At 46.3% G+C, this 23900-nt stretch overlaps 1 protein-coding gene across 5 annotated transcripts in view; it reads right to left on the minus strand.

Annotated features, from left to right (window-relative positions):
* Positions 1 to 23900, minus strand: part of Myh11 (myosin heavy chain 11) — a 91027-nt gene that overhangs the window by 39962 nt on the left and 27165 nt on the right. For 3 of the 5 annotated variants that reach the window (XM_052197180.1, XM_052197182.1, XM_052197183.1), the window contains exons 4-12: positions 20654 to 20681; positions 18149 to 18251; positions 14284 to 14376; positions 13203 to 13266; positions 12695 to 12793; positions 7107 to 7250; positions 3188 to 3283; positions 1161 to 1279; positions 348 to 500 (exon numbers count right to left, since the gene is read on the minus strand). In XM_052197180.1, the coding sequence (XP_052053140.1) occupies positions 348 to 500; positions 1161 to 1279; positions 3188 to 3283; positions 7107 to 7250; positions 12695 to 12793; positions 13203 to 13266; positions 14284 to 14376; positions 18149 to 18251; positions 20654 to 20681 (899 nt within the window). Of the gene's footprint in view, positions 1 to 347; positions 501 to 1160; positions 1280 to 3187; positions 3284 to 7106; positions 7251 to 12694; positions 12794 to 13202; positions 13267 to 14283; positions 14377 to 16167; positions 16189 to 18148; positions 18252 to 20653; positions 20682 to 23900 lie in introns of all 5 variants that reach the window. The other 2 variants (XM_052197179.1, XM_052197181.1) reach the window with 1 other exon arrangement.

Here is a 23900-nt window from a genome sequence, read left to right on the forward strand (position 1 = left end):
TCAAGATTTAGATGGAAGCTCTTAGAATTGGATGCTCTTCTTTTATAAGATTGCTGCTAAGTGGCAATCTGGAGCCCTGGTACTCTCTCAACCCCATGAGAGGAGAGTTGTTGGAGATAGAGTCAGTGCGGTGGAAAACAGAGCAGGTAGGTTCCTGCCTGTTGCACCAAACTTTGCTGACTAGCCAACTTCCACAAGCAAAACATAAATATCGGGTAAATGTCTCTTGCACACTCAAGTGGAACCTTAACCAAAAGCTTCCTATTTATAGTGCCCATCTGTATTCCTGTCTACAAAATCGCAACATCTCAACGCCCTACCCCAGATGACCAAGACCACAGATATACCTCAAAGATTTCAAAGCCAGCAATATCCAGAATGCCCAGGAAGGAGGCTCCCTGCCGATGGGTCTTGTCCAAGGCTTTGTTTACACGGCTGAGAATCCATCGAAAAAGGCGCTCATAGGTGGCCTTGGCTAAGGCTTCGATGGCAAAGTCAGCCTGCAGAGGCAATGAAGGAAACATGGATATTGCCAGCAGAAAAGTGGCAGGAAGAGTGGTCCAACTTAAGGAATGACTAGACGGATATGAAATGCCACCCATGAGAAAGCTGTGGAGCCTGTGCCATTCAAGGATCAATTAGAGGCTGTCAGCCTGCTTCTTGGAAGTCATTTCCTCAGGTCAGGTCCCTAAGGTCAGTGATGTGTGGAGGACGTTTGGTTAGCAGTGCCTGAAAACACTGGCATAGGACTGCAGATATTTTAGTATTGGATAGATGAAGGATATAGGGGTAGAGGAATGGTAGATGGATGGCTGATAGATAAGTGGGTTGGTAGAGGGGTGGTTAATGGGGAAATAGATGGGTGGGTAGATGGGTGAATGGATGGATGGTTGAGTCAATGTGTGTATTTATGGGTGGGTAGATGTATGGATGATGGATGAATGGATGAATGGATGGTTGTTAGTCAGATAACTGTTTGGATGGACAAGTAGATGGTGAATGATCGGGTGGACAGTGGATGGGTAAGTAGGGAGCTACGCGGGTGGATAGATGGACATGTGGGCAGATGGATGGATAGACAGTAAACGGATGAGCAGGTATGTGGCCTGAATGATAAATGGATAGAAGGTTTGTAGCATAAACAGCCACAGCCTCATTACCTGTTCTTTGGTCTGAGCCTTCTGCACCACATCCCGTCCAACTTTGATACGTGGGGTCAGGATGGCTCTGGTGAAATCTGTCACATTAATCCCCACAAGGTGGCAAACTTTCTGAGCAGCTGTGTGAGTGTGAGAAAAGAGGCATTTTAGCTATGCTACCAAAGAGAACAGGTGCCCCTAGGACCAAGTGATGTCATCTCTACTGTTCAATTCCCTTTAAAGAAAAAGAAATGTTCATGCACCCATGTGGTCATGCCCACACTTGGAAGACAGAGGCGGGAGCATCATAAAGGCAAGGTCACCTCTGTCTACACAGTGAGTGAGTTTGAGCCCCGCATGGCTATGTGAGATCCTGCCTCAAAAACCAAAAGGTAAAGAAACAGAAACAACTTCAAACAAAAGAAGAAAAAGGGAAACTAAAATGTATTCATATATGTCTATTCTGCTCATAAACATGTGGCTCAGTATATCCTGTATATATTTCTGCATTTAAAAACTTATTTTCGAAAACACACAGAACCACACCCCAGCTGTTAACTATACACAAAGATTTGTCTATCACATGGGGATATGGGGGTGCAGATAGTACTAAAGTCTAGGGTTCCTCCATTGCTTCACAAGCTATCTGTTCATCTCTCTGAATTCTTGTGGAGAATTGGATCCTATTCATATGCCACATTTGAGGGTGGTGGGTTACTACACAATATATGTCCAATAGAGTTGTCTCTGTGGAGCTTTAAAGCGATATAATATATAGTCTGTGGTGGTCCCCAAACTAGAAACCTAATATTTAGCTACTACTAAGAGTGATGGGAGCCAGATGATCCTCTCAGAAACAGAAAATGTTAAATATTTGACAAGAAAGATGGCCAGAATCCGTGGTGAGAAATCCAGAGGAGGGGAACCTGGGTTCTGAGTTAAAGAAAAAATTCAGAGAAATAACACTTTATGGTAGAATTTCTTTTTAAAGGTTTTATTTTTATTTATGCATATGTGTGAGTAGGCACACGTGTGAGTAGGCACACGTGCATGCGGGTGCTGAAAAGAGTGGTGGATGTCTGAGAGCTGAAGCTACAGGCAGTTGTGAGATTTCCGACTGAGGTGCTAAGAATCACACGTGGGTCCTCTAGAAGAGCAACAAGTGCCTCTTAGCCACCTGCTCTGCCGCCATGGAACATTCTTGTAATGGAAAGTGTTATGGCGTGTTCGAAAGCTGGGTTCTGTTGGACCACCTATGCTTTATCTGGGGCCTTTCGTTTGCAAGGAGCTTGAGGCCTGGCTCCTCAGCAAGACTGTACCACAAGAAGAGCTGAGCCGGCTCTTTCTGCTGTGTCTTAAGGTCTGGCAGAGTACAACTGCTTAAGAAATGCTTGTTCAATACACAAACCATTGGAGAGTTCAGAAGTGACCCATGCATGAGGTCCCATCTGACTGGAAATACTGAGCTTCTGACTTTGCGCTGTTGCTCTGCAGCCATGAAACACTTGAAGGAAGAGGCAGAGACAACAGAAGGCTCCATAGTGATGGGGCATATGGCCAAGACCTGTGTGAATGTCTGGAACAGAGATGGTGCCAGCACTGTGCATGCTGATGCTTTCCTGAATAGAGGCCTTTGATAAAGTTTAACTTAGAGAGGAGTTGCCATGAGGAGCTAACAACAGTAGTTAGGAATGAATCAGGTAGCCAGCATGGTAAAGCATACCTGCCTTCCTAGCACTTGGAGGCTGAGACTGGAGAACTGGGAGTTCCAGGCCAGCCTGGGCTATCCACTGAGGCCTTGTCTCCAAAAGAACTACTACTAATAAAGTAACCACTACAGTAACAATAAATGACATAATTTTAACAGTATATTATAATAAAAGTCACAGAAGATGGCTTTTCTCTGTCAAACTCTCTCATTCTGTTGACTTGTACTTTCAGACCACAGCTGACTTCCATGTGTACCCATAGATACAGGGGACCAATGCCTAGGTGTGACCTGGCTCCCTATTCCAGAAGCTATCATCACTGGGAAAAGTGACACACACCTGTGTTATCAGGCATGGATGCCTGGTCTGTGTTTCGCTCCTTCTTGAAGACAATGTTTCCAAGCTGAAGGACGGATGATACTACCTTCAAGATGGCTGAAGTAGGGAGAGGAGAATGGATTAGTCAGTAGCAGCCAAAGTATTTTGAAAGCCATCAATCTAATCATCACTGGACACCAAGAGTCAACCAGTTTCATCCCACTGTAGACCAAGTTCTGAGTTCTTGTGTCTGGACAAGATTGTCTGACTCCCTGACTTGCAAAAGGAGATGCTTGGATGTAGGAGCTGAATATTGCCAGGAAGTTGCTGAAAACCCTTGTATTAGTTGGGATTTCTTTATGCAGCAAGGACACGCAAGCTCCAGATATGGACCAAATGTAGCTCATTGACTATTATGGATGGAAGAATGAATGGAGGGAGGATAAATAGTAAGTGGATGTAGGAGTGATGGAGGACGATGGAGGATGGATGCATAGATGGATAAATGGATAGAGGATGGATACTCGAGTGGAGATGAATGAATGAATGAATGAATGAATGATGCATGAGTGGGTGGGTTAAAGATGAATGGGTAGAATAAATGGGTGGATGGACAGAGGACGGACAGAGAGAGATGCATAGGTAAAGAATGCCTGGAGGAATGGAGGTGTGTCTCTGATGACCGCCATAGCACTCCTTCAACTGTGGAATCAGTCACTGAGAAGTTATCATGGAGCCTAGAAACTCCATCTTTCTTTGGTCCCAGACCAAACCATGGGTTTTATCTGCTTCACAGCGGATGACCTCATACCACAAGGCCCAGGCATAGTCAAGAGGAGGAAGATTCAGTTGCTAATGTACCAACCCCCCCCCCCCACACACACACACACTCCTCTTCACTGTGAAGCTGTTACAGACAGGGCCCTGCTAAGAGGCTTCTCTTTTATACTAACACTCACAAAAGGAACTTTGTGAACTAGGAAGTGCTGGCCTCAAGGCCCTCAAAACTCAAGGTCCTCAAAAGTACAAGTCTAAGCTAGGTACTGGCAAAGTGCCTGTAGACCGAGGGTGAGCCATCTAACGCCCGCTCGGCCTTGCTGAGTTCAGCAGAAATTCTTGGGCAGAAAGCTCCACAAGCTGTTTAGCAGCACCCCCACCACTCACCAGTAGATGGCAGCTGTGCCCACCTCTAGAGCTGGAAATGTAGGAGTATTTTGTGGACACTATTGACACATTTTCCTACTTTCAGACAGATCTCACTGCTTAGCTCAGACTGACCTTAAGATCAATCCTCATGCCTCACCTTTCCAGGTACTATGTTTACAGGCATGTGCCACCACAGAAGACACACGTGGTAAACCTTGCTTCATTTGTGTCCGATCTGCTCTACCATTGATTTAAGTCTTCCTTGATATTTTCTTTTTCTTTTTCTTGTCTTTTCTTTTTTGAAACAGGGTTTTTTCTGTATATCCCTAGCTATCTTGGAACTTTCTTTGTTGACCATACTAGCCTCATACTCAGAGATCTGTCTGCTGTTGCCTCCCAAGTGCTGGGATCAAAGGCGTGCACCACCACCACCTGGCTTTATTCTGTTTTTACTTGTTTATATTGTTGTTATGGGGGTGTTGTTGTTGTTGTTGTTGGTGGTGGTGGTTATTTTGGTTTTTTGAGACAGTTTTTCTCTGTGTAGCCCTGACTGACCTGAAACTCACAGAGAATCTTCTCATTCTACTTGTGTAGTCTTGGGATTAAAGGTGTGTGTCTCCAGGAGTGGCTTGCTTGTTTGTTTTTGTCTCTGAGACACGGTCTCAGTCTATACCCCTGTCTGCTTGAGCTTGCTATGTAGCCCAGGCTGGATTTAAGCTCACAACAACCCTCAGTCTCCCAAGGGCTGAGATTATAGACTTTGCCTGGCTATTTAGCCAGCTTTCCATCTGGTTCCTGACATAAATTATTCAAGAACTTTAAGGACCCAAACCTCTACGGGCAAAAGCAGGGTCCCAAGTGAGCCCCAGTAGTAGTTTGTTATTCCTTCTTGAGCAGATCTTTTTGCTTCTTTGTCTCAGTTTCTTCACAGAGTGCCATTGGTGGAAAGCTTGCCTAGCCTGCAGGAAACCCTGGCTTGATTCCCTGCACCACATAAAGATGTGATCGTACATACTTGTTATCCCAGCACTCAGGAAGGAGGGGTAGGGAGATCAGGTGTTCAAGATCATCCTCGGCAACATAGGGAATTCTGGGCTATCCTGGGCTACATGAGACACTGTCTTAAAAAGTTAAAGTCTTGCTTTGTTCTCTACTACTTTCTCTTTTAATCTCCTGTGAGTACTTATATAGAAGTCATTTTCCCAAAGCACAATTTAAATGGCCCTATCGGTCCCCATTTACAGGGGAGGGTAACAATAACTTTTATTAATCACCATTTCACTTTATTCCTGTTTTTTTCCTTTCTTTCACTATTTGAATAAAATACATTGAGCATCTTGGTGTCTTAGGGAAAATAAAAAGTGCACAAGGGGACCACTCCAGTATTTAATATCCCTTTGTGTTTCCTTAAAACTGGGTTAGGAGTCAAATTGACACTTGTTTCCAAGAAGATGCATTAGACAGGAGTCTGTGACTCTGGCTGTTGAAAGGGGTCCTTGGCCAAGAGCCCCAGACACCACCCATCTGTCTATGCTGTTTTAGGACCTTCTTTCTCTGAACTGTAGGCTGTCGTATAGGGACCAACCTATCCTATGGTCCTCACTGTAGCAACTGGATATTTCTGGGATCCCAGAGGGTGTGGGAAGGGAGTCCAGTTTACCACAGTCCTGCCCTAGTTAATTCTGAATGCTGGAGCTGGTCTAAGCCAGAAGGAAATGTTTCTGCAGCCACAGCACTGAAGCCAGCAAGGGCTGAATAGGCTTCAAAGCCAATTGTGGAATGATGTTCATCAAATATCAGTTCATCAACACAGCTGAGTTCCCAGGAAGAGCCCCGCAGACCCTATATCACCTTATTCAGGTCTGATGTGTCTATGTTCATCCCTAAGAGCCTGCTCTTAGCACCTATACCTCTCTGTCCTGTGATCCTAACATCATAGGTAGCCATGGAATGCACACACTCACCTAGGCCCCACCACCCCAAGCTAGTGAGCTGCCACTATTTGGGGCTATAATAGAGAGCCCCTCTACACTGTGGCTGAAAACGCAAAGGCTGTAAGAGGTGGGATACAACTGAATTGCTGTCAAGAAAACTACAGCCTAATAGGACTGTAGTGTTGAACAATGGAGGGCCAGAAACCAGCTTTTAAGAGAAATTCTGAGTCTCTAGAACCTAGAACCTGCAACCAGCATGTCTGAGTCTTCCAATACTGGATTGATTGGTTTGATTTTGGGCCATCCTTCATAGGTTTATCTTTCCAGCTCTTGGTCCCCAGCTAATGATGCTATTTTGAAAGCCTCTAGGTAGGGCCTGGCCTGTGGAAGTAGGTTGGTAGGGGCAGTTCCTTCCCACTCTGTTTCCTACCTGCTGTGATTTAAGGAGCTCTGCTATATATTCCCGTTGCCATGGTCTGAACAGTTCCACCATGCCTTCCCTCCATGATGGAATGAGACCCTAGAGACCATGAGACAAGATAAATCCTCCCTTTCTTAAGTTGTTCCTGTCCAGTGTGTTGTCAGAGTAACAGAAGTAACTAACATGGAGTGAATCACTTCTTTTTCTTAAGCTAATTTGGATTAATTGCAACCAAAAGAGCTTACTTCAGCCACTTGCCTAATAAGTCACATGTGGAAGGATTCACTTTTCTTTCTGTTGGTTTTTCTTCTTTCCCTCTTGCCTCCTTTCAGGAGGTAGGGAACCCAGAGAGTAGCCATGCCTTCTGACGAGGTGAGGGCCAGTAAGGAATCCCCCAGCATCACAAATCCAGTTTACTAGATACAGGTATGAAACTCACCTAGCTGTTCCTCTTCATTGAAGCCCATGATGGACATGGCTTCCAGTGTCTCCTGGAACATCTCATCATCTTGTGCAGCTGGGATGGGCACAAAGCCATTGGATAAAAATGTGTAGCTGTTGAAGCTCTCCAAAAGCAGGTCGCCTACAAGAGAGGAGGAGAGAACATGGGGCCACTCTTCCACCTTCAGCATGACACAGGTCCTCGAAACATCGGGGCCATCATCACCTCTCTCCCTTTCTCAAGGTCTGCACAGTTAAAACTCTTCCCACAAGCATCATGTACAGTCCTCACCAGCCAATGCTGATCTATCTCATACTGTGGTGCTTGTTGTGTACTGTGCCAGGGGACCAGGCAGCTAAAACACAGCCTTGTCTGTGCTGCTCAACCATAGCCCTTATCGTGTGGTTGCTTCAGTTCAGTGGGGAATGTGTCTGGTCTGAATCTCCCAAAGCCTTTGACTCCAAAAACAAAGTTAAAGAGTTAGATCATCTTTTTTTTACTTATGTACACACACACACACACACACAAATTCATACATATACACACACACACACAGTTTTTTTGTAGTTTTGAAACAGGTTCTTACTATGTAGCCCATGCTAGTACTGATTACCTTCTTGGTGCTAGAGTCATAGACATGCACCACCATGCCCATTGGACCTGTGTGTTATGTTTAAACTCAAAATCACATATGCATACACATTTTAAAAATTTATTTTAAAGATAAATTACTATCTAAAGCAATAGAGAGTAAACTAAGACAATAATAGATTTACATATTCTAAACAGTGTATTATGTACTGCCTTGTGTATCACAAGATATTTCAAGACACCAAATTTAGGTCTGATATGCTGAATTCCTACTTTGGTACATAAAGACTCAACTCTCACCTTTTATCTCACAAGCCTTTTATTAGAGGTTAAACAAATGTGGCCCATTGGTTGCCTTTGTAAATAAAATTTTATTAAAACAGGGCTGCCTCAATTTACTTGTGAGCTCTCCCACTGTAATAGTAAGCAGCTTTAACAAAAACAGATGGTCCTCAAAATTTAGGATGTTTACTATCTGGCCCTTTAATAAACCTATTTGCCAATCCCTTGTTTATATTATAATGTCTAATAAAACTTGTTTGTGCCTGGCTTGCTTGCACATGCCTGTATAAGCCTATAGGCCTAGTGTTAGCACTCTGTCTAAACTCCACCCCACAGTCACCTGGCAACAACCAGGTATGCTCCTCCCCACAATCACTTGGCAACAGCCAGGTAGGCCTGACCCATTATACTGACTGGCTTCCTGGTTGCTTCTTGCTTGTCCTCTTGGACTCTTCCCTTCCCCCCTCCCTCTATGTGCTCATGGCCATGGCCGGCCTCTACTTCTCTACTCTTTCCCTCTCTCTGCCTTTCTCTGCCTCTACTGCCCTCTTAACTCCTCTCCCCATAAATTCTATTCTTTACTATATCGTCCTGTGGCTGGTCCCTCAGGGGGAAGAGATGCCTCGGTTGGGTCTGCTGAGACATCCCCTTCCCCCACACCTCACCATACCCCCATAGAACATATCTTATATCTTTTTATAAACACATCACCCAGTTTTCTAAAGGCAGGGAATCTCAAGGTTAAGGCCAGTCTGGAAGGAGACTGTAGGGAGTGAGTGGATTCTGAGACAAGCAACCACAATCTTGGGGAGTTTAGCTGTGTCCCTTTGCAAAAGGATCATCTTGGGCTTGTTGACTGTTTATATCCTCTCATGGAGGGAAGGGGAGAGTCATGAAGCTCTCCCCAGAGTTTCTAACAGCTCCCTATTGCATGCAACTAAGCTACTCTACCTTAATGTGGCCTTGGGGAGGAGCTAATCCCATAGGGCCAGGGAAGACTAGGAGAAAGAGGCTCTTATCCTTACTGGTAGAGGCTATCTAGGGGTGGCCTGTGGAGGGGAAGAGAACCTATACCCCTGTACACCACCCCCTTACCTTCCTTAGGGAGGTAAGAAAGCCCAATGAACTCAATTGTTTCCCCAGAGAGAACTTTGGTTAATCTTGACTCTGTTTGTAGCTGGGAAGTTAGAAGAGGGGATAGATGTGTTGTGGGAAGGAAGTTTAGCAACAATGTCTCAAGGAAAAAAAAAGATTATTCTGGAAAAAAGGTACCTTCTTTCTCTCTCTTTGCATTTATATAGTGCACATGTGTGTTCTGTGTATAGAAATGTGTGTCTGTGTGTATGAGTGTGTGTGCATGTAGAGACTTTGAAGTTTTCATCAAGTCTTTTTCAATCACCCCCCATCCCAATACATTAAAGAATCTCCCTGATTCGTTAAGAGGGCTCTCTCAGTGAGAACAGCGCTCAGAAATTCAACTAGATTAGCTAGGCTGGGGATTGCCTGCCCCTACCCTGTGAGTGGTGGGATTATAAACTTGCCATGTTGAGCTCCTAGCCTTTATGTGGGTTCAGCAGATCTAGAATTCATGCTTATGCAACAAGTGCTTCACCCAGTGTGCTGCCTCTCTAATCCCAGAGTTACACTCAGCTCTGACCCCACAGAGTCAACCCTCAGCTCTACCTCCACAGTTACAAACTTACAAAGCTCAGCTGCTCTATTTCCTTTGCTGTGTTCATTTTTATCCTGCCCATTTGGAGGCTTGTCTTTCTTTCTTACCGCACTGTTACCCTTCCAACTCATTTGTTTCTCTCCAAGCCAATTAGAGATACTTTGGAGTGACATCAAGCAGACACTTTTCTTTTTGAGCCAAGGTCTTTTATGGGTCAGGTCACCTTTACCACTTGATAAAACCGAGGTTGAGCTCCTAGCCTTTATGTGGGTTCAGCAGATCTAGAATTACCAAGACCAAGGTAACTCAACCTTCTGGGATCAAAGAAACATGGGACTAGTCACAAGGACTTGGGCCTTTGCCAACCCCACCATTATCCATGGTTTGGAGAGATTCACAGTATTTCAACCTCTCAACTTTCCTTTTTCCCAGCTCTGTCATCAGAATATTAATAAATGCTGTGCCTAATAATTGTAATTATTAATAAGTAATAAATAATAAATAATTAATAAATGTACATGCCTGTAATCTCAATACTTCAGAGGCAGAGGCAAGGGGATTGCTATGACTTCCAGATTGCTCTGGGCTAAAGCAAAACAAAACAAAAGAAATGCAATTGGCCGCAGACTCTGCCCTGGCCCCTGGCCTAGCTGCCGCTGGCCCAGCTTGCTACAGAGCATGGTGCAAATACAGCTGGGACTCCAAAGGGAAGAAGGGTAAACAGCTTTTCCGTGCTATCCCAGGGCCTCCCACTGTGAATTGCTAACTCATTTATTTGCTAATGTGGCATCTACCCAGCACCCTGTATCCTCTAGCATCAGGTGCTCCAGAAGGGGAAGTTTCAAGAACAATGAACTGAGGGAGGACAGCCCCTAGTGGTCAGGCTGTGCAAAACACGAGACGCGTGCTGATCACAGCTCTTTCATGGCGTCTCCTTCTATCCTCCTTTCCTTCTTCTCTTTCTCTTCCCCTTCCTTTCTCCCCTCTTCCTTCCTTTTTCCAGGGGCCCATTATGTAGCCCATGCTAGCCCAGGGGCCCATTATGTGACCTCACTTTCCAGCTTCCACCTACCAGTGCTAAGATGACAGGTGTGTGCTTCACACCCAGTCCTTTTGTTAATCTTCTTAACCAAAATAATTAACTGTGGGGCAGAAGAACTGATAGAAACCAAGTTTGTGCTGTTGCCATCAGTTTTCTAACTTAACCTTAACCCTAATTATTGAATGTAGACTCCATATTCACAGATGGATGTGTCCCTTCTGTGGCTATAATTTTTTTTGTGTGACTATAATTTTGATGTTCTTTTAAGAGTTTGATTCCTTGGGGTTGAAGAGATGGCTTAGCTATAAAGAACACTGACTGCTCTTCCAGAGGTACAGAGTTCAGTTCCCAGAAACCACATGGTAGCTCACAGCCATCTGTAATGGCATCTGATGCCCTCTTCTGGTGTGTCTGATTGTCTGAAGATAGCTACAGTATACTCATTGTTATATACATAAAATAAATAAATATTTTTTTTAAAAAAGTTTGATTCTTCAACTGTGAGACTTATGTGACAACTTCCTTCCTCCCAGATCCCCCAAAAAACCAATCTAAATAGGAAACCATTGAAGAGATAATTGTGATAGGGCTGCTGAAATGTGGTTCTTCACAATGACGGCTTCTGGTAGGAGTAGGGATGGCAGAGAAGGACTTAGTTATCTTTAAGGGGATGGCCACTGGTAGCTTGACCACACCCCAGTGTGTATATGGGCAGCACAAACTGAACTTGGTGGAGTTTTTCTTTCTGTCTGTCTCTTTTTTTTGGGGGGGGGGAGGCACAATGATAGGGAGGTGGACCTGGGAGGATTGGGAATCGAGTGTAAGGGGTACATTGCTGAAATTCTCAAATAAACAATAAAAATATTAAGTTGGAAAAAATAATGTGATTCCTGCATGGCCAGAGTAGCTTATTTCTTACCTGAAATATAAACAACACATGAAAAAAATTTATAATAGAAGATGGCAAATTTCAGTGTGCTTTATGTATGCTCTTGTAAATATAAAGTTTAATTGAAACATATATTTTCTGTTGGTTTATACATTGCTGTAGCTGTTCTTATACAATGGCAGAGTTGACCAGAATCTATGTGCCCTGCAGAGCAGTAGACATAACAATTTGGCCTTTTAAAAAAAAAGTCTAATTTACAGGACAGGATGTGCCTGATATATGCAAAAGCCAGGACTCCATCCCCAGAGTCAAAAGAAAGAATGCAGGGAAGGAGAAAGGGAGAGAGATTGCACATGCCTGTGATTACAACACTTGGGAGGTGGAACAGGAAGATCAGGCGTTCAAGGTCAGCCTTGGCTACTTAGTGAGTTTGAGGTTAGCCTGGATCACAGGAGTCCCTGTCTCAAAACAAAACAAGTCTTTTATAATGGAAAGTCTTGAATTGACTGCCCCTCCAAATTGCTTCTAAATTCAAAATATAAGGCTGGGTTTGGGGGCTCATGCCTAATAAGTTCAGTGCTTGAGAGGTTAAGGCAGAAGAATTACAAATTCAAGACTAAATTAGGATACACAACAATTTCTAGGCCACCCAGACTACAAAGTTAGAGCTGATCTCAAGGCCAACAACTAAATATACCCGAAGGTATTTTTCAAGGCAGAATCTCACTATGTAGCCATAGCTGGCCTGGAACTCACTATGTAGACCAGGATGCTTCAAACGAATGAAGACCTTCTGGTCTCTGCTTCTTGAGTGTTGGGATTAAAGGAATATACCACCCTACTTGGTATCTGAAAAGTTTTCTAAATAGCATTTAGGTCCTTGTCATCTGCTTCCTGCTTTCTTTAAAGATACAGACTGTAACTGGACCTAAACAGTCAACACTGTGTGACTAATAGCCATCTACCATATCAAACACATAGCCGGTGAGGATAACTTAACAAAGGCCACACTCACTCACTGCAGGAGGCAAGGAACTGCATGCTTGCCTCCCCCAACATCAGTTCTTTCCCAGTCACTGACCCTTGAACCCGGCACAGGACAGACTCACTTTTCATCTTTTCCTTGGCCCCAGCGATCAGATAGTAGAAGATGTGGAACGTTCTCTCGTCCCTAGCCTGTCGAATAGCCCGTGACTTCTCCAACAGATCTGGTTGGTGAGCAGTTAAGGGCTCTGGGGACAGCTTAGGGACTCAGCGCTCAGTTCAGAAAGTCAGTTCCCAAACCCTAAGCACTAACCCACCCTCCCAGGCCAGCTGCTACAGGTGTTCCAGGACCTGGGAGACTCCCCCGTAAAGTCGCAAGGGACCCAAGAGCTGGCAGAGTTGGCTACTATTTCTGATTCATGGGCCTGTGTAGGGCAGCTGATCTCAGGTACTCTTAAAGGACAAAGGGTTTGGCAGATGTTGAGGATTTACATGTAATCCTACCCCACAGAACCGCCTGTTAAGCCCAAGGATTGTTCCAGAAGGAATGCAAGAGTCTGAAGAAAGGGAAGGAGTTCTGTGTTTTTCCTGGGCCCCCTTACCCTATTGAGGCCCCATCTCAGCAAAGGATACATGTTTCAATGTTGGCACCCACAATGTAACCAGTGACATCGAAGTTGATGCGAATGAACTTGCCCTGCCAAGAGAAGAACACATTGATGTGGGCCAGGCTCAGCACAGACCCCACACCATAGGCAAGTGGGGAAGTGTCAGGGGCCCAGTGGGGGGCAATAGAGACTCTGAAAAGACTCACCAAGTCCTTCATGGCTGTCTCTAAGTGGTGGGGAAACTGAGGCTGACATAGGTTAAGTGGCCTGGCAGGATATTGCTCTTCAGACTGTCAAAGGCTTTTCTACACCAATGTCTAAGCTGCTCTAGCCTGAGCATTGAGAGACTGAAATGTTGTTTGTGCATATGTGTATATGATGATGGCAGAGGTGGGGGTGAGTGGGTGGGGACACTAGGAGTCTCTTCCTAGCCTAGAACTCTCCAGGCAGGCTAGGCTGGCTGACCAGGCAGCACCAGCAGTTCTCTCGTCTTTGCTTCCCCAGTGCTGTGACTACCAGCACATGCCACCATGTCTTGCTTCCTCTTACAGGTTCAGGACCTTGTGTTTGCAGCAGCCTACACTGACTGCTGCTCCCCACAGGTCTTCTTTCTGTGTCTGGAGCCACATCAGGATTATTCACTGCGATTCTTGGTACCTAGGTCAGTACTAGGCATATACACTGTGTGCTTAATAAAAATCAGCTCAATAAATGAAAAGAGGGGGAATGGTCTGTATAAAAGTGCTCACCAGAATGAGCCTATGTAGCAGGTGTTTAGTCAGTATTTGGTTGAGGACAGATATATGTGCTCTAGAGAAGGTACTTAGTTCATGCTTTGTTGAATGAATGAATGGATAGATGAGTATTGGATGTGTCTAGGCGCTCAATAATGTTAGATAAATTGCAAATGTTAAATGACTGACTGAGAATGAATGCTCAGTGATTGTTGAGTGAATGGGTGAGGACTGGAAGATGGGGGGCAAATGTGGTTGTCCTCTATGGCCTCTTAGTCCTTTAGTCAGAATTCCCCTATACTCTTACAGCCTGTGTTCTTGGGGGTTATGTGACATCAGTCCCAGGAAAGCCTGTATGGCTCTGCTACTTACAAATCGAGAGGAGTTGTCGTTCTTGACAGTTTTTGCATTTCCGAAAGCCTCCAGAATTGGATTTGCCTGTAGAAGCTGTTTTTCCAGCTCCCCCTAAAATTCATTCATAACTAGTTATTGGGAAGCACAGCACAAGGCCTGACACAAAATTCTGCCCTTCAGCCACAGAATCTCTCCTGTCCTCAGCCCCTCCAAGACCCCAACAATCACATCCAGATGTACAAGATCTATTCAGAAGAGCTTTCTGACAGAGAAGACATCCGCTCCTTAGAAAGACTGCTTTCCAGAGACAAAGATCATTGCATAGGACAATACTGGGATGCCCCAAGGAGCATGCGGTGTACAATCTTCCTGCTGTCCATGGTGATACTGCAGTTCAGCTTTGAACCTCCCAACTGCTTAAGCATAAATTTTATGAAACTTGCAGCATTTCATTGGCCAGTCTGGACTTCTGGTACTTCCTATTGGAGGCTCCAAACCCATCAGAAAGTCTTTGAAGCAGCTGCAGAATGAAGCCTTGATGCTTCATGAGCTCTGTCTAGTAGATTAAATGCAGCTGAGACTGAGTACAGCTCATCAGACCCTCTGCAGGGCCTGTGTGGAAAAGCAATCATGTGATTAACAGTGACACAGAAAGGGCCAACAAGGTAAGCCATGCTAGGAAAGCAAAGAGATGCCAAGCTACAGAAGGCAGCAACAGCTGCTGGCCTGGCCTGGGCATCCCCCTGCAATGCAGCCTGCAAATTAAGATGCAGAAGGCCTTGTCTTCATGGAAATTCCAGCCCTGGCTCACTGGAGAAGTTGACAAGAAGAAGCATCCATTTTCCTTGCCTTAGTAGGAAGAAACTTAGAGTAATGGTATCTACCTGTGCAGACTTGGGATCCAAAGGTGCTCACTGAGCCCTTGTCCCCAAGCTCCCTCTTCTAGAAAAAATCTTCTAGCAGGCACATTAAACGGTCTTCTGAGCAGAGTTTTGAACATAGAGGCCTCATCTGATGCATGATGAGACTGTGGCCCAGTGCTGTTAAGTGTCTGGGCAAAGGTTATACAGCCCATGTCAAGTAACATCCTGCTTCTTGTATGAGACAAAGTACTGTGGCCCAGCATCTATCTACAACAGACTAGGTGACATGAAACACTCCGGAGGGTCTCTTTTATGCTGGGACCCATGTGATCCACAGAGTCCTCAGTACGATCCTGCTGCAGTTCTCTCTACCTGTCTCCATAGAACTCTGTGTCAGAGTTCAGTTAACATACACAGCGATCCATGCAGGGCAGGTTGTGTGTGGTATAGCTGGGGCCTTACCAAGCCGCCAAAGCTAGTGTATCACAAACTCAAGAAGGTTTCAAATGTCTCAGGTGAGGCAACTAGCATGCAGGAGAAGAGACAAGCACAACACTCACATGCACAGAGACACACAGGTGCAGGGGACAAAGCTAGGGCAGGAAGCCAGGAAGGGCGATTTTGCCCTGGCTGGGTTGCCTACTGACCAAGCCAGGGCCATTCTGGAGCCTGATGGTCCTAAGATGCTCAACAGATGGGTTGGAGCATTCCAGTGTGTGGGTGCTGATGGTGGGCACACTGTGGGAAGTGATGAGGGAGTTTATTCTGAACTGGGGCGATCCATCCAGGCTGGAGTGCAGTCGTAGGGATTCTGGCAGAAGCCACTGGACAGCTAATGTGCCCACTCTGCACTCTGGTATCACCTCCGCATCCCACCCATGTACACCATGATATTTTGGTGCCTCTACTAGTCTGGGGCCAGGAACCCATGAGTCTGCCCTGTTTCCACATCCACTAGGATCCCGTGGGTGCAAAAGATGCATGCAGGTCTTAATCCACTCGGTGCCTCCCGTCACACCAGGAAAACTCTGTTACTCACGTAGGCAAAAGATGGGCCTTGCTGGAGTGGGACAGCACAGTATGAAACAGAAGTCAGTGATTCTGCCTTCGCATCCAAGGCCCACCCCATAGTGGGAGCCCTGGGCTAGGCTCCTCCTCCTGGGCTAGGCTCCTCCTCCTTGAAGTCATGCGACCTGCCCAGCCCAGTGATTTGCTAGCTCCTTCCCTTAGACTCTGCTGCTCTTTCCTGACTCTCCTTTCTTTTTTCTCTCCGTGCGCCCTCCCTCACTCCCTTACTTCCTTTTGAGACACTGTATAGCCAGGGTAGCTTTGAACTCATGATCCTCCTGCCTTAGCCCCTGAGTGCTGGGATCACAGGCTCACATCATCACAAGTGGCCATTAACCATATTCTTAGACACCCAGATATCTCATGTCTCCTAATTGCTAGGGCCTTGATGTGTGTCTTCCTTCCGTCCTCCCTCCTTCCCCCTCTCCCTTCCTTCCTTCCTCCCTCCCTCCCTCCCTCCCTCCCTCCCTCCCTCCTTTCCTTCCTTCTTTCCTTCCTCCCTCCTTTCCTCCCTCCCTCCTTTCCTTCCTCCCTCCTTCCCTCCCTCCTTCCTTTCCTTCCTTCTTTCCTCCCTCCCTCCTTTCTTCCCTCCCCCTCCCTCCCTCCCTGACTTCTTCCCTTCCTTCCCCCCCTCCTTTCTTCCTCTCCTTCCTTTCCCCCTTCCTCCATCCCTCCATACTTTCTTGCTTCATTCCTTATCCCAGGCTGGTCTCAAACTTACTAGATACCTAAGGATAAAGTTATAATTCTGCCTTTACCTCCCAAGTGTTTGGTTTATAGGTGTGCACTACCACATCCCAGGGGATGCTGGGGTGAGCACAAGGCTTCATGCCTTCTAGGCAAGCATTCTTCCAGTTCCTCCAGCTCCCCTCCCCCGATGCACTGACCTCTGATCTGATGGGGGAATGTGCATGCCTGCATACACAGGGAGAGTGTCCAGCTGAATCATTGTAACTATTATGTCTTATTTTCACTATATAGGAACAGACTTGGTGAGAAGAAGCAGGATTCTCTCTGATACACAAGCTGAGGCCAGTGGTCCCTATATAACCCTGACAGGCTGATCTATGGGCTTGGGCTTCTTTAAGTGGAAAAGGTTCCTAGGCTATATCCAGCACCCACCCTAGGTCCCTGAGAGCTCCAGGTTCACTGGCCACTGTGCAAGTCTGCTACCCCTAAGTATCAGAAGCAAGATGGAGGGTGGCAGAAGCCTTTCCCATCATCTCCCTGTCCTCAGCATCCATAGAGAGGAACTGACAGGATCCTTGGTCTCATAGGGGATCGATGAGGAAGGCAAATGAGAAAGAGGGGAAGGGAAGCAAGAGAAGGTTCTAGAATCTTCCTGTATTTTTTCTTGTAAGCCCTCCTCCTACTAGGCCAATGGCATATTTTTGTTGTTGTTGTCGTTGTGTCTGTCCTTTGTTTGTACTAGCAGGACTAACAATGTAACCACATGTCCCTGCAGAACCTCATCCTTGTGGTGTCTAGCTCATAGCAAGAAGGTCAGCCAATAGTGGACCAGGGACCCATGCTGAGTGACCTCAGCATCCTTGTCTCTTGGGGATAGGACATGGGGTTATTCCAATGTGGGACTGAGTCCCATCCCCTAGGAACATATGACAGTATATAGAGCGTATGTTCTGGCTCCAAATATACTGTAGCATACAGGGACAGAGATAAGGGACCAGGAGCATTGGAGGTCATAGAACAGTCCCTACAACAGAAAATCAGGTCATAGTGATGACAGAGCCATGGCTAAGAAGTGCTCATGGCAGAATCTCAGTGGAGGAAGCTGTCTGCAGACTTCTCAGACTGTGTATCCATGACAGGGTCTGCAGTGTCAGCCCACTCCACCCAGGGGACCAACCCAGGATGAGTTCTCACTCAGGGGTTCTGTCCACTCTGAGTATGCTAAGGCCTGGGTGGCATTGGTGACAGCGCTTGTGACTTACCGTGATGCTGCTGTCTTTCTTGCCCTTGTGGGAGGACGCCACCACAGCCAAGTACTGTATGACTTTCTTTGTGTTCTCTGTCTTTCCAGCTCCAGACTCGCCTCTGAAAGACATGGTTATGGTGACTCTCGTCATCATCACTGCCACTCCCCAAGTGAGGAAACTGAAACTCCTCCTAGAAGGGGCATTAACTGGATGTGTGCAGCTGCACATATGTTTCTGTGGGGGTTTGAATAGGTGTGGCCCTCATGGAGTCACGTGTTTCAAATGCTTGGCCCATGGGCAATAGCACTATTAGGAGGTGTGGCCTTGTTGGAAGAAGTGTGTCATTGTGGGGCAGGCTTTGAGGTCTCCAATGCTTAAGCTCCACCCAGTACGGAATCCAGTCTCCTCCTGGCTACCTTTGGATCAGGACTCTTGGCACCTCCAGCACCAAGTCTGCCTGGATACTGCCATGTTCCTGTCTTGATGATAAGGGACTGAACCTCTGAACTGTGAGCCAGCCCCTACTAAAGGTTGTCCTTTATAAGAGTTGCCTTGGTCATGGTGTCTCTTCAGAACAATAAAACCCAAACTATGACAGCTTCCCACTGGTGGGATGCTATTGACCTAAGAAGACTCTTTCTGGAGCATGTTGTCTTGAGCTCCCAGAGATCACTGCAGAAGGACTTCTCCACCTACAAGCTCCAGTATCACCTCTGGTTCTCCATGTCTGCTGAGAGAAAAGGGCGGGACTCTGCTCACTGTGCTTCCACATCATCTTCCACCAGGATTGTTTATTATTTTTCCTTTCTTTGCTTGAATGTTCTCATTTTCTGTGCTTCATATTTTATGATATGAGAGACCTTTTTTAAAAAAATCTGGAAAAAATATCCCCCATGCAAAGGTCAGCTCAGTGTTCCCTGGGCACAGCTCTGCTATTCTCCCTAAATAGAAGGGGGGGAAAAAACTTTCTCTGCCAAGCATGTCTCAGTGACTCCGTTCAAGCTGGAGAGGAGAGAAAAGGAAACACTATAAGTTGCTCTGAGTACCAGGCCTGGCCCCAAGAGTCCACTGTCTAGAAATGATGCCTCTTCTGGACAGTTTCCTGTTGTTCCAGTTTGAGTGAGAACTGTCCCCCCACAGGCAATATATCTAAAAAGTCTGCAACTGGTGGTGCCTGGGACAGCAGGTCACAGGAGATGGACTTTTGAGGGTCATAGCCCGAGAGCTTCCAGCTCCAGCTCTCTGCCTCAGGACAGCAGGTGAGGAACGACTGGGTGCAGGTTGCCACTGCCAAGGTCTGACTCATGTCAGCTGCTATGACGGACTGCACACAGTCACAGTGATATGAGGTCCCTGGTACTCCTTTCCCAAAGGACAAATGATTGATTTTTCTAAACTTTGGGAAAGAGAATTGACAATGCATGTGCGAGAGGGTCCTGGCTGTTTTGCATGCTCAGTCTCCTTTACCTCCTCTCAGCACCACCCTTACTTTTGGAGGCAGGAGTCATGGCCTCTGTGTTACTGTGGTAAAGAAGTCTAGCCCAGAATGGGTAAGCAACCTGTTCCAGGTCACACAGCAAGGGAAGGACACATTAAATCCAGTCCTTGATTCCAATGCTACCCACATTCTCGCTATTCTATACACAGGCTCTGTTCTCTAATAATATTGATTATTGACAGGATTTAGACTCACCTAGTAGACAAACATCCAGTCATGCCAGTGAGGGGATTTTCATATTGGGCTAAGTGAGGTGGGAAGAAGCCCCACACTGGACATGTGGGGGGCACAGAGCGTGGGGAGCCATCCCATGAGCTGGGGTCCTGCACAGCATGAAAGGCCCAAGCGAGCCAGTCAGTGGATCCAGCTCTCTGCCTCCTGACCTCAGCAATGTGCGCAGCTGCCTCTCACTCTGTGTGCTGTGCGCTGTGCCTTAGGAACCAAGTCACTATGTTATCATCAAGGTGGGAGCACAGCAGCATCCAGGCAGGCCTGGTGCAGGAGGAGCTCAGCGGTCTGCATCTTCATCTGCAGGCCTCTAAGAGAACACTGACTTCCAGGCAGCTAGGATAAAGATTTTAAAGCCCACGCCCAGGAGGGCACACCTAGGCCACGCCTCCTAATAGTGCCACTCCCTGGGCTAAGCATACAGAAACCATCACACACACTTACATGATACATTTTTTAAAAGGTAATCAAAAATAGAACAGCAGCCAGGAAGTGGTGGCGCACACCTTTAATCCCAGCACTTGGAAGGCAGAGGCAGGTGGATTTCTGAGTTTGAGGCCAGTCTAGTCTACAGAGTAAGTTCCAGGACAGCCAGGGTTACACAGAGAAACCCTGTCTCAACAAACAAACAAACAAACAAACAAACAAAATAACCATTCATGTGTACTGGTTTCCATCACACGCACCCTGTTTCAGGGACAAGGCAAGGCAATTACAACTGTAAACACATCAAATATGTCATCCCGGAGATCTTTGGATTCAGTAGACAACAAAGGAAAATCAGCATCACTTACGTGCATAGAATGGACTGGTCTTCACGATCTGCAAACAGAAAAAACAGAGTATGAATTTGATTGAGCCCTGAATCCAAGGGTCTGGACCTGGTTCAAGTCAGGCTATATTCTCAGGTTCCCGCATGCTGGCCAGACTGGACGTGGCCAGGAGCCAGCTGTACTGGATACCCAGGACACAGGAGGCCAAAGTAAGTCCATAAGGACAACCGCAGTCCCTGAGGTGTCTCTTGAAAGAATCTGGAGCATGATGCACTCTGGGGGAGGGGTTCAGGCCTCCAGCCACATCAGCTCTGGGGGGGCTCCCAGAGCCTCACCTGCCCTGTTTAGGTTGTAGACTGGGCACAGTTTGTGTGGAGGCTGACCAGGCACCCCGTGGCTATAGGTATCTCTGCGCTGAGGCCTGGGGTAAGTGCTCTAGCTTCCTGTGTGAGCTCCATCAGCTGGGATGTGTTATAGTGAACAACCTTGGGTTGTGACCAGTGCTCATCTCTCTTCTAGGGAGAGCAAGGCCAGTTTCTTCAGATCTGTCCCTATTTCACTCCTGTGATTCTAGAAAACTGTGATAGATATTTTATGTCAACTTGACACAAACTAGAGTCATCTGAAAGGAAGGAACCTAAATTTACAAAATACTTCCATAACATCTGGCTGTAAAACATTTTTAAATTAAGGATTTGGAGAAGCCTAGCCCATTGTGAGTGGGGCCATCCCTGGGCTGGTGGACCTGGGTTCTATAGGAAAGCAGGCTGAGCAAGTCATGGAGAGAAAGCAGCACCCCTCCATAGCCTCTGTATCAGTTCCTACCTCCAGGATCCTGCCCTGTTAAGAGTTTCTGCCCTGACTTTCTTCAGTGACATGGAAGTGTAAGCAAATAAACCCTTTCCTCCCCGAGTTGTTTTGGTTATGGAGTTTTGTCACAGCAATAATCACCCTAACAGCAACAGGAGCCTTCTGGTGATTCCTTTTGTTTCTAGAGAAGGGTTAAGAATATGCCCAGAGCTAGGTTGACTGGATCAGATCACCTGACTTAGAATTTCTACTTGGTCTGAGACAGAGTAGAACAGAGTCCTCTCTTGCTTCCCTCCAGGCCCTTGGTGTCTGTCATTCAGCCTTCTCTGACTTGTGCCACTGTTTCCACAATCCGCAACCTCCTAGGTAGGCTCTTTCTCTCTAGAAGGTGAAGGTTCAGTGCCTGATGGTACCAGAGATGTCTCCCCTCCCCATACAGAGGGCATCATGAGATCAAAGATCAAGCAGGCATCATTGACAGCTTTCTACTCAGAAAGTGCCCCAGAGGGCTAGCCAGGAACCTCCGGGGAACATGGGAACCGTGACTCACATTACAACCACCAGCCAAGATCAGACACACCAGAGTGCCACATCTGATGGGCAATGCCAAAGGTAGCATCATCTATTCTTAGTCCTATGCCTTCAGCCTCATTTCCCCATGGAATACTGTGCCGCCAGTGCCCAACACATGTTTGGGAGCACTATTATCTGTTTTTAATAAGTCATAGGATAGATAAACAGATCAGAGAGCAGACAGAAGGATGGATAGATGGAATCAGAAAATCAGGATTTCAAGGTCATCCTTGCTGACACAGTAAGTAGCCAGGGGTACATAGTGAGATCTTATCTTGAAAGAAAGGAAGAAAGAAAGAAAGAAAGAAAGAAAGAAAGAAAGAAAGAAAGAAAGAAAGAAAGAAAGAAAGCCAAGCCAATGCACACTGACTGAGGTGAGTGCTGGAGGAACAAGTGCCTGTGACTAGAACCCAGGTGGCAAAACTGTCTCTGTAGCCTGCTGCCCTGACAGGGTCTCACATAGCCCAGATTAAACCTCAAACTCACTGCATAGGCTAGGATTACTCTGAATGTCTGATCCCTTTGGCCTTTACCTTCTCAGTTCTATGATTCCAGGTCTCCAGCACTCACCGTTTATGCAACACTGGTGATGGAGGCCTCATGCCCGTTAGGCAGGCACTTTGCTCTCTAAGCTGTTTCCTCAGCCCTGGCCTCCATTATTTTAAGGAAAGGCTTGGACACTGGCAGATCATGGGCTCTGTTCTTCCTTTCTGACCTGGGGAGGGAGCCAGGCTTTCTTAGCAACCTGGCAGGAGTTGGTCCCTGAGCAACAGAGATTTATAGGGTCAGAGGCTCTAAGGCCTCCCAGGAGGAGGAGCAGGCTCTGTGCTGAGGGCCATTGGCAGCTCTCTGGCCCAGGATGTTCCCATCGGAAACACAAGCGTGGGAAGCATAACTCTGGTCAAAAGAAGTAACTCTTCTGGGTCAGCTGTCAGCCTGACCCCGGGGAGTTTGCCTAAAGTTTCCATGCCTGGGACTTTCTGTTTCCTCACCGAGCCCAGTCTTGGAGAGAGCCAGGGGATGAGCCAGATTCTGTGGATAAACCTGAAGAGCTAAGTAGCCTTGGGTTCCACATGGTGGAAGGAGAGAACTGACTCCCACAAACTATACTCTGACCTCCACATGTGTGCAGATGCCAGTGCACACATACAAAACCAATACATGCAACACACACACACACACACACACACATATATATATATATATATATATATATATATATATATATATATATATAGAGAGAGAGAGAGAGAGAGAGAGAGAGAGAGAGAACAAGGCCTTCTTTCCCAGCACACACCTCCTTGCCTATTCAGGTCCTTCTGTTATTCATGGCTGTGAAATTAACATCACATGAACCAACTCACTTAGGATATTCACATCACCCAAGCACCATCTTTATCTAGTTCCAGAATATTCTGTCACTTCCAAATAAAACCCTATACCCATTAGGCTCTCCCTGTCCACAAGCCATTCCTACTAACCCTTGGAAACTGTGTGCCCTATCTGCATCTGTGTGCACAGTTACCTGTCCTGGGTATTTCATACAGGTAGAGAGAGACACACACAGCACATGTATCTTGTTCGGGAGGGTTATCTTAATTGTAGTATATATTACTGTTTTTTTTCCCTGTTCACAACCAAGTAACATTCCATTGTATAATAGACCACATTTTATTCATCCACGGATAGACATTTGGGTTGTTGCTACATTAGGGCTATTGTGAATTGTACTGCTGTGGACTTTCACATACAAGTTTTTCTCTGAGTACTTGTTATATTATCTGAGAGCCAATACCTTGGTGATACTGTCTCTGACTCTACACTTCTCTAGAGCTGAGACGGGGGCCTATCTACTGCACACCTTCCTTGGAGTGCTGCTCTGAAT

Source organism: Apodemus sylvaticus, chromosome 10 (genome assembly GCF_947179515.1).
Source record: "Apodemus sylvaticus chromosome 10, mApoSyl1.1, whole genome shotgun sequence".
Lineage (NCBI taxonomy): Eukaryota > Metazoa > Chordata > Mammalia > Rodentia > Muridae > Apodemus > Apodemus sylvaticus.